Raw genomic sequence first — 13,868 nt, forward strand, 5'->3', positions numbered from 1 at the left:
TGCTGTTGCTAAAAGACATATATAAACTTTGTTTAAAAATATCAGGCATTTAAGAGCTTTTTAAAGAATCCAAATTCTTCAGTGAAATCAACACTGAGTCAGTAGCTACAAAGAAAATTTGCTTTTCATACGTTTCTACTTGCTAAGCAATTGTTTTGAATTCAGAACGCATTTAATACTTAGTGGGCGTAGAAAAGCATTTGGGGTGTTTTTCTTTATGAAGCCTGGGTAAAAATAGTCGTTATCAATTATCCAAATAATTATAAATGAATATGAGGTTCACAGTGCTGTCATTAAAAACATATCCCTGCATTTTAATCTCCTATGCTAAATACATAAAGTCAATCTTTCAACATTGTACATACAATAAGGCTAAGTGACAAAATAAAAATTAATCATTTCATCTGTTAAATACCAGGCTGTTAACAGAATTTCTTATACAGTAAGAATACTCAGATTGCGTAATTGATTTCTTGTTTTGTGTGATGGTTGGGATTTTTTTTCCATGTGTTCTGTTTGCTGATTCTTAACTGCTCTTCCCAAGATTATATCTGACTTGACAGTGAATTTTTTTTTCCTCTCAGCATGTTCTTCTACATTGCTTCTGTTACAAACCTCTATTTACATTTCACAGTCTCATTTGTATTATACCTAGAGTTGAAGATTGTTAAAATTTAGTGTATAGCATCTGCAAAAAAATTAACTTTTAACTGTTATTTCTAAAGATATATATATTTGGTATTAAATAGGTCCTTTTCATGGCATGAATATTTCATTCTTTTCAGGCTACAAGTTCTCTGAACTTGAGAGTCAGGCCACTTTTCAGTATTAGTAACAAAAGGAAAATATAAAGCAAACTGATAAGGGAGCAGAACAAATATTCAGTTAACCCTATAGTAACCTCATCATGACGTTTCGCTAAAAGCGTACATATGACATGTTTTTCTGACTTTCTGCCTATGCTTTTTCTCAAATTCATAAAAAATATGACTCAGAAAACTGGAGGTGGTCTAGCTGAGAGATGTTGTGGGTTCTTTTTTTTTATGTGCTCTATGAATAGCAGAGAAGAGGAAAACTTTAAAAATTTAATTATTCACAGATGCTGTTTAGATGAGTCAGGAAAACATGAATGAGTTTGAAATCACTGTGTATTATTCACTGAAATATGAGTGGTTAATTTGATTGCTTTATTCTAGCTATGCAAGAGAATCCAACAAATTAATAGACCTTCCGGATGACTACAGCTGCCTCATTAACCAAGCATCCAATTTCTCGTAAGTTTTGTGCAATTACAGTGAGGACCCCTAAAGTCTTCTGCTCCTTTTGATGAACTGGGAAACCTCTAACCTGAAAACCTCAGGAAGTTGTTTACAGTATCATAAAGTTAATGGCACATATTGATTGTCATCTCTTCCAGCAAAACTGCTGTGTATTTCGGTGAAATAGAAATTGCAAGGATCTGTATAACTGTTAACTGTATAAATGTTCAAAAGTACTTTTGTGTCTTTTTACCATCTAGAGTTAATACATACAATGGATTTTACTTTTTTTGCTTAACAAAAGGTGTCCAAAATCAGGTGGTGATAAAAGCAGAGCCCCAACATTGTGCCTTGTGTGTGGGACCATGCTATGTTCTCAGAGTTACTGTTGTCAAACTGAATTAGAAGGAGAAGATGTTGGAGCCTGTACTGCACATACATACACTTGTGGTTCTGGAGTGGGCATATTCCTTAGGTAAGGAACTGAACACCTCTACGTACATTGCTAGATTAGATGGTGCGTGTAGACACAAAATGAGTAGTTCTATAAATGTGATTGCAAGGGTGGTTTGTAAGGCAGTGTTTTGTTAATAACAGGGTTGCCTAAAAACCAGAGTGTATTCATCTTCCTTATACTTTGGTGTAAGGTTCAGAGGTTGTATCATAGAAAATTTGAATTGTATTTTAAAGTGAATTTGTTTTCTCTGTGCGTATATTTCCACTCAAGTACTACAAAACAATGAAGGTAAATACCTTGATTTTGTTGTTGTTACTGCTGTTGAAAAGATTAAAATTCATTTAGTTGTCTTTCTGCATACAAGGAAAGGTTAGATAATATCTATTTTCACTTTGGCAAAGATTAGTGAGAAGTGAATTTGTTTTATTTTCTTGTTGTGGTTGTGTTGAGTATTTTACACAGACTGCAAATAATATGACATTAAACTACATTGCTTTTAACTGCTATCAAGGAATTATAACAGGAAGAGAATAAGATCTTTAGCTTTAAAAAAAGAAGTACCTTTAAAAATCTGTACATGGAGATTATACAGAAAGTAGGTGAGGATTGGAAAAGCAGTGTCTATGAAAATATGTGAAACTATTCACCTAAAAATCAATACCTAAAAATCTTCTCTGTGTTTCTCTCTAGAGTACGAGAATGTCAGGTGCTATTTTTAGCTGGAAAAACAAAGGGCTGTTTTTATCCTCCTCCTTATCTCGATGACTATGGAGAGACAGACCAGGGACTCAGGTAAATATTTAAAAAAATACTTCTTTTAAAGACAGGAATTCTAAAACTATCTTGTTTGTACAATACACTTTCTATGTTACTTTTTTATTTTAATTATATAGGTGATATATTTTTACATTGCTGCTGCATGTAATATCTTCAAACATTTTAATGCTAATATGTGTTTTTAGGTTAAAAATATCTAATGGAAGATCTTTCCCAGGTTATAAACAGTTGTCTTGAGGTGTAAAAACTTAAATCTTTTTAGCACCTGTGAAGTTGCCTAGAAACTAAGGCTGAAAATTTTATTTGTATGTAGTGCATCACTTTGTATAATCTGTGTTAATACCAAGTGAAAATACGATGAGATTATTTAATGTGGTAGTTCTTTGTCTTAACTCCTATCTCTCCTTCCTATGAGGATAGTTAGCGGACTTGATACTGTTAATGCTTGCTACTTATGAAGCTGGTCAATATCATAGCATATGAACTGGCTCAGCATGGAAGGATTGCTGAAAACCTATGTTCAGACTTCTGTGGGCTGCATATGGGATTCCCAAAGGCTTGAGGGAATCATTGACCAGTAAGGGTGGGAGATCAGACAAGGTAGCACTCCAGTTTACTAATCCAAGTATCTGTTGATTTGCCCTGACAAGAGAATAATCTTAAAAGGTTATCTAAATATTTAATATTTTAAAGGGTTATTTAATCTTTTATGTCACACCTGAGTGTTTGTGCTTAGTTGCAGTGTTTTATCATTCCTGATAAGTATTATCTCCTTTTCAGACGCGGGAATCCCTTACATCTGTGCAAAGAACGGTTTAAAAAGATTCAAAAACTCTGGCAGCAACACAGTATCACAGAGGAAATTGGACACGCACAAGAAGCAAATCAAACACTAGTTGGCATTGATTGGCAGCATTTATAATAGTTATCTATTTAAGACTGGAACTTTATTAAGATTTTTTGTAAGTCAGTAAGCTTTTCAAAGGAGGGATTAGGAAAAAAAGTCTGAGGAAAAAAACCCACCAAACCCAGTCCTGTTATTTAATCTTTGTTTTACAATGTATTTCATAAAAATACCAGTTAACATTAATCAAGTAAACTTCTTTCTATGTAAGCAAGTTTTATTAGTCATATAATTTGCACTGTGCTTCCTTCACAGAAATGTCTTGGGTTATAAACCTGGGCAAATGAACTTGAGTTTCTGATAAAAAAAAGAATGACTCTTTTTGGAAGTCTGACTATGATTTTTCTTATAAACTGCAAGAGAAAAAGACTGCTGAAACAGAAACTAGATAGAGCACAATTATGGATTGTGTTTTGCCCCTTGCTAGTAATCTGAGCCGTTTTATTTATTCTGCATTTTAATACTTAAGCTGTGTGTACATGCAATGGAATGAAGTAAGGAAGCAAATAATGTAGCAAATGGATGTTTCTGTCTGCATCAGTGGATAATTCACTCTTTCACTTGGTGTATCTAAAACGATTTTGTCATTTGTACTCTTGCAGCTTTCTTGCTTCCAGTTGTTTTTTAACTAAAAAAACCTAACACTAGCTTTACAAGTAAAATAATTTAATTTAAAGCTTTTTCCAGAGCATTGCACTCCTTAGAATTATGTAGTTTGTAATTTGAATTTAGCTGGGAAACCCTTTAACTTTCGATTATGTGATTGGTTATTGGTATTCAAGGGTTGACATTGTGTTTTAGAAGATATTTTAAGATAACAACAATACATAAAATGTCATGAAAGCTAATTTTATGTTGTTTTGCAGAAGCTCAGAGGATATTTTCTTCATTTTTGTTAACAGTCAACTTTTAAGGTGCAAATCCCATCTCCTTTTTGTTGCAGACAAGCTGAATGGTTTCCTCTGGCTTTGAAGGGCCACAATCCCACTGCCCACATTTTTGCATCGATTCATTTTTTTTTTTCTGTTGTCCCATCAAGTATATTTACTTTTTGGCTTGATTTAAAGCTCTGTAAAGATGTTTGCATATAGTATATTTTATAAATATATTCTATAACTGCGCAGATTTGCACTTGATATGAGGGTGCCTGAAGGCAGTGAGTTTTCTAGTTGTATGTAATTAGACCGCCAAGGTGTCTCTAAAAAGTGACATTATGCTTACTGATTTAAAATAAAATCCATTATCTTTATCTCTCCTATCTTCTGACAAATTAGTAAAATCGTAATTTACATAGTTCTGTTTCCTTAATAATCTGTGGTTCTTTTAGTTAAGTCTTACTTTCTGACTACATCTTCAGCCCAGATAAGCCATCCCTTTACTGTCTGCTGTGTCTTCAGTTACACTTGGTCTGACTGAATTGTTTCTATTTTTACAGATTTAATGCTTCAGATAAATTTTGTATATTCATGGTGTACAGGACAATTTTTCAAACATTCAGTAACAGTATTCAGTGAAGATGTGAAGTATGAAATAAAGAAAGTTGGCCAATGTTGATTTCCTTTTCTTAAAAATGGTACAGACTACTCTTGTTTCTTCTACCTGTCATAGATCAAATCATTTATATATTGCTGTCACTTTTTACAGAGAGACATGCAGAAGTTGCAGGAAAAAATTGCATTAATGCTTCATCTCTGCCTTCCCCTACGCAAGCTGGTTGATGTATCAACAATTTTCTGTGCGTGGTACTTAAAATCACTTTTTTTTGGTGACCTTAGTATTCCTTTGCAGAGAGTCTTGCTTCTTAAGCTGCGTGCCACATTTTCAAATAATGTGTAACTGCGCTGAAAAATGCTCTTTTCCTGTAAGCATAATATTAAAAAGATAATTGATGATATTGACAGGTTTCTCTGTGCAAAGCAAGATATTGATAGTGAGAAGGATTTTTTTCCTCTGGGATCAGAGTCGGAGACTGCGAGGTCGAATAGGTTGGTAAAATTATGACCACAAGTAATTGCAAAGTACACAACTTATCATTTTTTTGCAATTTAGTCATTCTTTATTCAAGACTTCTATTTTCTGATTTGTTTTGCATGTATTTATATTAATGTAGAAATATTTATATATAACATTGTTTCAGTATCAGGGAAATAATATCTGTAATAAATTGGCTATAACTTTAATATTTATGGATTATGTGTACAATCTAGAATGTATTATGTGTTTGGGGGGAGAAAAAACCCAACAACAAAAGCCCACAAAATACCCAGACCTGAAACCATCATAACAGAATACAAAACAAAGCCAAAAGCATCAAGTAAATGCTTTTGGTGTTGACATTCAATAAGTACTTTTTAAACATTGTTTTTAGAATTTTGCTGAGCTTGTTCCTTCAAGTGTGTTGCCTTGTTAATCACAAGCTAACAGAAATACGTGGATGTGCAACATCTGCAATTCCCTGGCTATAAATGTAAGGTGATTATATTATTAGTGTCATTTCCTTTAGTCAGCTAAACCTTTCTTGACCTTTACCAAAAAGTCTAATCGTCTTTTTAAAGGATTGTAAATTGCGTTTTGTAAAGGGACAAGGATTGAGGTTCACATCAGTAATGTTTTTTACTTTGTTCATACTTCAAGATAACGCTTTGTACTCCCTCCGATCTGCCATAGGAGGCTCTTACTCTGGTGGAAGTATATAACCAAGATAACACCTGGTGCCCTCTGACTTATGTCAAGAGCCAGTGCTCCCCACAGCTCTCTAACTACTTCATCTGTAATGTTATTGGGAATTTGTTAGTTGAGATGAAGCGCTCGTGGATTCTCAGCCTGTTTACATCTTGAGCTCTCCCCCAGTTCCCTACAGCTTCCTGCTATGTCTTTCAAACTAGTCTTCATGCTGATGACTAAGCAAGTAAAATTGGGGCCTTATGTCCTACTCTAGCATTGGGAACAACCTGGGCTGAAGGGTTCAACGTGTTGCTGCACTATACAGTTAACTTCTTTTACTAGACAGCAGACATTGCACGTGCAGCTGCACAGACCCTTTTCTGTCCTTTTATGTTTGACATGAAGCCCTACCAGCTCTCATGCTCCAGCCCTGGCATCTCATTTTAAGTGCATTTTATTTTATGCTAAATGACTTGGTGCTTTGTTTATAAGCTCCATCATTGTGATAATTTTATGTCCTGAATGTGTAGAGGAGAAGCTGGATGCTCGACCTACTGTGCAAGTACCTTCAGCACAAAATCCCAGCTGTTTTCCTTTCTGGAAGATTGAACTGCACAAGGGGAGTTGCATCTCAAATCTCTTCACAGCAGAGTCCTGTTACGGTCAACTGAGTGTGCAATCTACCTCTCTTCTGCCCTGCACTCTCCTTCTCTGTCCCTTTCTAAGAATTGCCTTTGGCAAGAAGTAGTGGCTCCATATTTCCATTCCACTGTTAGGATTATTGATTATGTAAGTCAAATATGACAGTATTAAACAGTTTTGGCTTGAATATGAGCCCTTGGGGAATGCCACTTGTAACTGCTTGGTTTCCAGCTGTTCATTGCTGCCCTCTGAGCCTGAAAATCCAGCCAGGTTTCTGTCCATCTTGCAGTCTGTCTAGTCTGCATCTCCCCAGATTGGTTATGAGGATGTCTGAAATCATGTTGAAAGTTTTTCTAAAGAAAGACATCTGCTGTACAGAGACGGTGGTTTTACAGCAACTTCCATTTACTAAGAAGCAAAAGAGGGAACAGTCCTTTAAACTAACCCAACAGATGAATGATTTTGTGTATGACCAGGACAGCAAGGCTATCTTTCATAACAGCAGGAGATACTGCATTGATCTTTGTGGGGCTTCTATGGGTCTTCTGAGCTTCATGTTTTTGTATTGCAATCTGCCTTGCTTTTGGTGAGCCAGGACCGTTAACCTGGCCAGTCCTGCATCTTAGTGGGAGCGGGATGGTATTGTCCGTATCTTAACTGGCACTAAAGGAAAACTTTCTTAGGGAGGCATCCACTTTTCTACCATTAGCTGTTAAGTTCCTCGGCTCCTTACGGTGAGTGTCCCAGGGTCTGACTTGGCCCTGCATGGAGAAGGTTAGAGACTTCACGGGAACAACACTGGATTCAGTTATTATCGAGGCTTGCCTTCTGCAGGAATGCTTCCAGGTGACAGCCAGGGAGCCTGCCAAGCACACCTCTGCGTACATAGCTAACACGTCACCATTTGACTGTCTGCTTTCTCTGGGTAACTGGTTCAGGTTGTACGGTACTGCTTCAACATATCCTCGGCGTCAGGCACACAGAAACGTTGCTTACCAGAGATGGGGAAGTCTTACAGACAAGTTCTCTTTAGGGAAATGTCTCTCCTTACCATGAATTCCCCCCCCCCTTTTTTTTTCCTCATGGGATTTGAATGTTTAGAAGAATGGGAAGGAGGAGAGTTGGCTTCTCCTTTTGGGCTATGTTCAAGCAAAGGTGCGAAGAGTCCCACAGTAAGAACATTGCAAACAGGTATTGCTGAGGCAAAAAAGTCTCTATCATTTAGCACGTGATGGAAGTCTTCTCTGTGCACGTGTGTGTGTCAATAGCACATCTTAATCTCCAGTTGCTGATAACGTCTAGTTACCGGTAAGCAGCTTCACCTTGTTGGAGTGTCATTTGTTTGGTTTGGGGAGCCAGCAGTGACTGGTGGAAGGGTGTTACTGTCAGCCTGGGACAGCTAAGTGGAGTTGCCTTCTTGGCTGCTGGGACTGCAGCGAGAGCACAGGCCGCGGGCAGCTCTGGAGCGTGGCGGCATGCCCAGAAGGAGCTGGAGCCTCCCTGCCTCTCCCTGCTGCCCGCCAGCAGCGCCCATGCAGTTTGGTGTTTGCAGTCGTGGAAGTTTGAACCGTTGGGTAAAGGACAGTGAAGAACTCCGTGTCAGGTGGGTGCTTGGGGATCCCAGGCTTGACTGAGGCTCTCAAGCAGTCAGTGCTTGCACCCAGACCGGGCTCTGGGAGTTCATCCCCTGGAAAGCCCTCCGAGGCCAGACTGCAAGTCCCACAGAGCTGTGCTCTTCAGACTTGGGCAACTTCCATTGCCAGTAAGAGGGAGAAGGGGTTTTATTATTGTCCGTTTTATTCTGAGGCTAACAACGGTCAGGGGAAATAGTGATTCCTGGTCCTGTTCTGGGAGAGTCAGGTCAGTGTTTGATGGCTAATTCAGGTGTGACTTTTATGCAACCCTATTGAGCTAGTTTTGTCAATAATATTACTTTTACCTTATATTAATCAATACATGTTTTGTTAAACATGTTACGGGCTGATACAGGAACATAAGCTACAATAAAATAGTTCAGACGTTGACAAAGCAGGGCCCTGTGAATACCACACATTGAACGTGTGTTGTACCTCTCTGATGATGTAGGGATTGTTCCGATGCTGTTTAGTACACTGTTTCATCAGCTGGCCCTGAGAAGTAGCGGAGTATTTATGGTGACAGGTGGAAGCTTCGTACTAAAACATCCTCTTGCTTCAGCTTGAGACCCTAGGGAAGGGCATGGTGATTTTATCTTATTTGATTTTTTAAGTTCACTGTATCCACCCGCACACTTACACCCACAGGCACCAAGTGGTCTGGCCAGGACTATGTGCCAAAGAGGACAGGAGCTGAGTCCTCCCTACATACCCCTTGGTTAGTGATGGCAAGCTGGCTTTTGGAAAGATCTTCTATACCCATTGGGACTCAGCAGTAGCTGTGGTGCCGTGTTTTGCCTCAGTACCCTGCTTCACCCTTCAGAAATCTTAAGTAAGGCTGCCCGTTGTCTTTTCTTGTTTTGGGGTGCCTTGGCTAGAATATAGTAACGTGAAGAGGAATGGCACACACACCACACTAAAACCGCATTTTCTCCCTTGTTACCAAAGTGCAGGTCTGCTTCTGAGAAGTCTGCTGTACTGTGGCCACTTGGAGCTCAGGCTTCCTGGGCTGGGTGTGTACTCAACACATTTCTCAGCATCTACCCACTTTATTGCTGTCAGTCACATCCCTCTTTATCTTCTGCTGCTCTTCAAAGGCTTGCTCAATTATTTCTTCTGCTGTTTCATACATGTACGTTTCTATTCATACTTCATTCGTAGCAGTTTTGCGTATTCTTATCTTGAGGCTGTTGCGTGTTCATCCTCTATTTTTTCCTGCTCTTCTGCCACCTTCCCCCCCTCTCCTGGCATGCAGACATTAAATGCCCAAATCTTACATCTCTGTGTCTTGATGGAGAGATTTGTCAAACGCTTTTCTCTTGGGGGAAAAAAGAAGAGGAAGAGCATGAGGATTTTCACAGTGCGCCTGGTGTAGGAGCTAAGAAATGGCAAGTACTGATCTTCGTCTCCATGACAGCAATGATCAAATGTTACTTTTTCATCAGTTTGTGAATATGTATTTTCACAGTCTCTTTCCAGACAGCGTGAGCTTGGAGGTGGTAAGTTTTCCAGCTTGTCCTTCACGTAGGATCCGGGAAGGAAAGCCAGACTGGCTAGTCAGCCTGGGGCAGGGTGGGACAGCTGAGCTCAGCTTAGTGACAGCATCTGTGCAGACCACTGCGGGATGTTTTAGTGACTTACAAAACCAGGGTGTTGATTTCAAATCAACCACGTATTTGAGGAATAATGTGTGGAACATATTTCTATACTTGCAGTAGTCTAAACATGGAGGATGCTAAAGCATGCTAGTAAATCGGAGAAAAGGTTATACAAAAATAACGAAGGCAAGGACATCACCAGGATGTTCACTGATGTAATCCACTGGTGTCCTCTAACCAGAGATGCCTGCATTAGAGAGGTGACATTTGCTCCCCATAAAGACAGCTCCAAGGAGCCTGTGTTTTCTCGCAATGATTGTAGTGGTCTTGGAATGAATGTGCAATTTGGCAGACGGTACACTAGGAGAAAAAAAAATCTGCAGTAATTGTTGGGCATCTAATGCTGTTGAACTAGTTGGGCATCTCATCTGTGTATCATAAATCTTTCCATGTCAAGCTTTGGTAATTCATAAAGTGCTCTAGTAGCTGAAAGCTCAGAACACGGCATGAACTCTGAAACAAAGTACTTTGTGTTATATTTTCTTTTTTTGTGTGCTAACTACTTCACAATGTAAGCTTTAAGCTCCCCTCTACTGTCAGCTTGAAGATGATGGAGCTTGAAAATAAGGAGTTTTGAGGTGTCTTTTTTAATGGAGAGATAAATGCTATGGCACTTGAAGCATGCAGAAGCACACAGTGTTCAGTTGGGAGGCTAGGGAGTAACTGCTGTTAATATCAACGTATGTGAGGTAATTAAATACAGCATTTCAGCGTGGGTAGCACTTCAAATGGTTGGGCAGATGTGGAATAAAAGTTACGCAGGTGTTGAAAGGTGTCACATCTGTCTTAGACAACAAGTGCAAGAACCAACACGGTTGCTTCATTGCTCTGGAGCATAACACGTGCTCTGGGTGGGAAGCCCTGCTCCAGGTAGGGCTAGTGAGGTACCCGTGGTTTCCAGGGCTGTAGTAGCAGTGATTGTACTGAAAGGAGGATGGGGATGCCGCTCTCAGAGCTTCAGGATCCGCTTGAAAGTCTTCACCAGTGACAGAGACCTCGTTGCGAAATATTTGAGGAGGGTATGCGGCACTGGGGATGCGTACCTGCACGACCAGCACTCCTGTTGAGTGCCAGCTTGCAAAGAGGGAGGAGACAGAAAGTCGTTCTGTCCCACTGGAGTTGGAGACATGCTGCGGTAGTAATTGCTTGAAATCTAGATGTACGATTGTGAGTCTCTTCCTGAACAAAATGCTTCCTGAAATGAATTTAATCCATTTTTAACATTACCTAATCTCAAGAATAATCTGAAGTACTCTAAAATAAATTTAAAAAGACCCTTAAGTAGAGAGTAAATTTAAATTTTAGGTCCTAATTACATTTAAAATTCTGGGGTGAAAACAAGAAATGCTGTCATAACTTACTTAAAATATGCCTACAGCAATGTTACAGAATCAGTGTTACTTCTGTTCTTGATTAATTTATGTAATTATTGAAAGATTAATTCATATGAACTTGTGTGAATTGACCTTGTCCTTGTTTGTATTTTCCACCTGTGTTTTTTTCCTATCTTTAACCTTAGTCTGTTATTGGTGTCAGAGAAAACACGTGTGTAAATGGGAAAGCTCACACCCATTTGAAAAAGCGTTTGTCTAAGGCAGAGCTGTACTACCCTCTGAACAGGTTACTTGGGCAGCTGGGAAGGCAAAAAGCAATTCTTGAAAGGAAAGCTTTGCATTTGGGGACTATGCATGTCTTGGAACAGATGAACGCAGTGAGCCATCTCTTTCCAGTTTGCGTATACTGACATTGCCGCCTGACTGGAGACCAGGCTCGGTCTGGCTCCAGCTGGGAGGGACGGTGGTTCTCTGATGCTGATGTTAAATTCTGTATCGTCGCATATTTCAAAGTGACTTCTATGGGTTTTTTTCAAGATTTGAACTTCATTTTCACCCTCTTAACAAGACTGTCAGTCTGGGGAATTGTGTGCCTTGGACCTACTGCTTTGGTCTCCTCCTTTCACTGCCCCTCCAGCTGCGGTCATGCCTCACCAACTTTCACATGCCCGAGTCACCCCATTTCTGACTTGCCATGCTTGACCCTGTTTTGCCTGGGAACGTGATGTAAAACGTGCGGAGGCTCGGTTGCCTGGTGAAGCGGTGTGCCTTCAATCGGACGACAGGCTGCAGACCTGCCCTTTGGTCCTTGTTTTGCTGAGTTTGCCTGGTATCTCCGATTCGTGCACCACCCTTTGCTCTGGAAAAATTGGCTTTGAGAACAAACTATCGAAACGCACCTCATAACGAAATTAATAGTTGACTCATGCTTATGGACTACCCTTCTTTGTAGTAGAAAGAGGTTAATTAGGCAAGACTTGTTCTATGTGTGTGGCTTTGGAAGGGGCTGGTGGGATGGGAGGTGGGAGCCCTGCTCAGCCCTTCCTTTGGCACCGCGCGACGGGGAGACTACAAAAGGGGGTGCGTTCCCCAGAGAAGGGTGCTGCGGAGGTCATGCCTGTGATGGAGAACCCACAAAGCTGAGCTCCAGGCCGGGGTTTCCTGCAGCTTTCCCACCTCACAAATGCACTTTGGATCAAAATTCAGTAATACCTGTGAAATGACATGGGATCAGCAAATGGAGGTGCTTTGAGAGAGGTGTTTTACTTTTTCAGTGTTTCAGTCAGTCACTGAACACTATAGGTCTGATATAATTAAAAAAAAAAAAAGTTTCACATACGCATTACTTCAGATTTGCGATAGCTGCATTGCCGTTACTAGAAATAAATTTGCCTAAGCCTTTGTCTCCCTGCAGGGGGCTGTTATCACATGGCACCATTCTATTTTTCTGGCCTTATCTCTTAATTAACTAATCTCTAATAATGCTCTTTATTTTTTTTTTTTTTAAATAAGCATTTGTGATCTGTCCCCATTTTACGTTGATTATGGTAAGAGCAATGTTTGGTTTTTTTACAGAACAAACAAGTCAGGTGGAAGTAAGCAACTGTTTTGCTGGGATCCCTTTTTCTTTATATCAGCTTGAAAATCTTCCCTGACCATTAGTTAGGAAGTGCGTGGTGCCTACGAGCCCGATATAGCATTCCCATGCTCTTTGCTAAGCTGCACACATGCATTTGTCTGGTATTATAAAATGTCCAAGCTCATGTAATGCATAGAGGCTAATCTTATCAATTGTATTAAGGCTACTTAGGAATTAATAGCTTTAAGGAAGCTGTTTATATTTCTTCCTTTAAAGTACTTCAGTGAATGTTCTGGGTCCCTTCAAATAAATGTCACCAGTAAAATAGTGCACTTTTTATGATTTCTTTTAAAAAAGAAATTATATTTCTTAAATGTTGACACTTCAAGGCCTTGGGCTGGCTTTCAGATCTGGGTACTTGGATTTAAGCCGGTAATCCATGTGGAGGTACCAAAAAAGAAGTGGCCTGGTTTGGATGAATTAAGCTCACATCCTTCTGAAGTTTATTAGTTTGAAAATCAGGGCACGGCTCTGGAAGTTGTTGGATTGCTGCAGGCAGATTTGACTACGTGACCTTTAGACTTAAATTTAAAATAACAACAATACTTTCTTTCGAATGTCTGTTCCAAGTTAGATTTAAATGTGGAAAAAAGATGTTATAAACCCAGTTTAGCTGATCATCAAAAATCCTGAGGATGCTGGTGGTTTCAGTTGTTGAGCACATCTAGAAGTGAAGGCCTGTGAAGGTGTTTTAATTCTGAAGTACTACAAGAGGATATTATTAAAATGGTCCAGCAAATTCTGTTTCTAGTAAGAGGCAAGTGATTTAGGGGTCTTTTTGCACATCCTAAGCTTAGCTGCCACATGAGAAGAGGAAGATTTGCGTTCTCTCAGAGCATTTTGGGGGGGGGGGGGAAGCTTCCCACCTATAGGAACACATAAAACAGGTCCAAATTAAAG

General features: G+C 39.5%; 1 protein-coding gene across 2 annotated transcripts in view; it reads left to right on the forward strand.

Moving 5' to 3' along the window:
- UBR2 (ubiquitin protein ligase E3 component n-recognin 2) overlaps positions 1-4,949 on the forward strand; it is a 59,725-nt gene extending 54,776 nt beyond the window's left edge. For both annotated transcript variants that reach the window (XM_010576455.1, XM_010576454.1), the window contains exons 44-47: positions 1,197-1,274; positions 1,564-1,734; positions 2,407-2,508; positions 3,274-4,949. In XM_010576455.1, coding sequence (XP_010574757.1) covers positions 1,197-1,274; positions 1,564-1,734; positions 2,407-2,508; positions 3,274-3,415 — 493 coding nt within the window. In that variant the 3' untranslated portion in view covers positions 3,416-4,949. The remainder of the gene's footprint in view (positions 1-1,196; positions 1,275-1,563; positions 1,735-2,406; positions 2,509-3,273) is intronic.
- The last annotated feature ends 8,919 nt before the right edge of the window (positions 4,950-13,868 follow it).

This window comes from Haliaeetus leucocephalus, unplaced genomic scaffold (assembly GCF_000737465.1).
Source record: "Haliaeetus leucocephalus isolate CR32 unplaced genomic scaffold, Haliaeetus_leucocephalus-4.0 Scaffold526, whole genome shotgun sequence".
NCBI classification, from domain to species: domain Eukaryota; kingdom Metazoa; phylum Chordata; class Aves; order Accipitriformes; family Accipitridae; genus Haliaeetus; species Haliaeetus leucocephalus.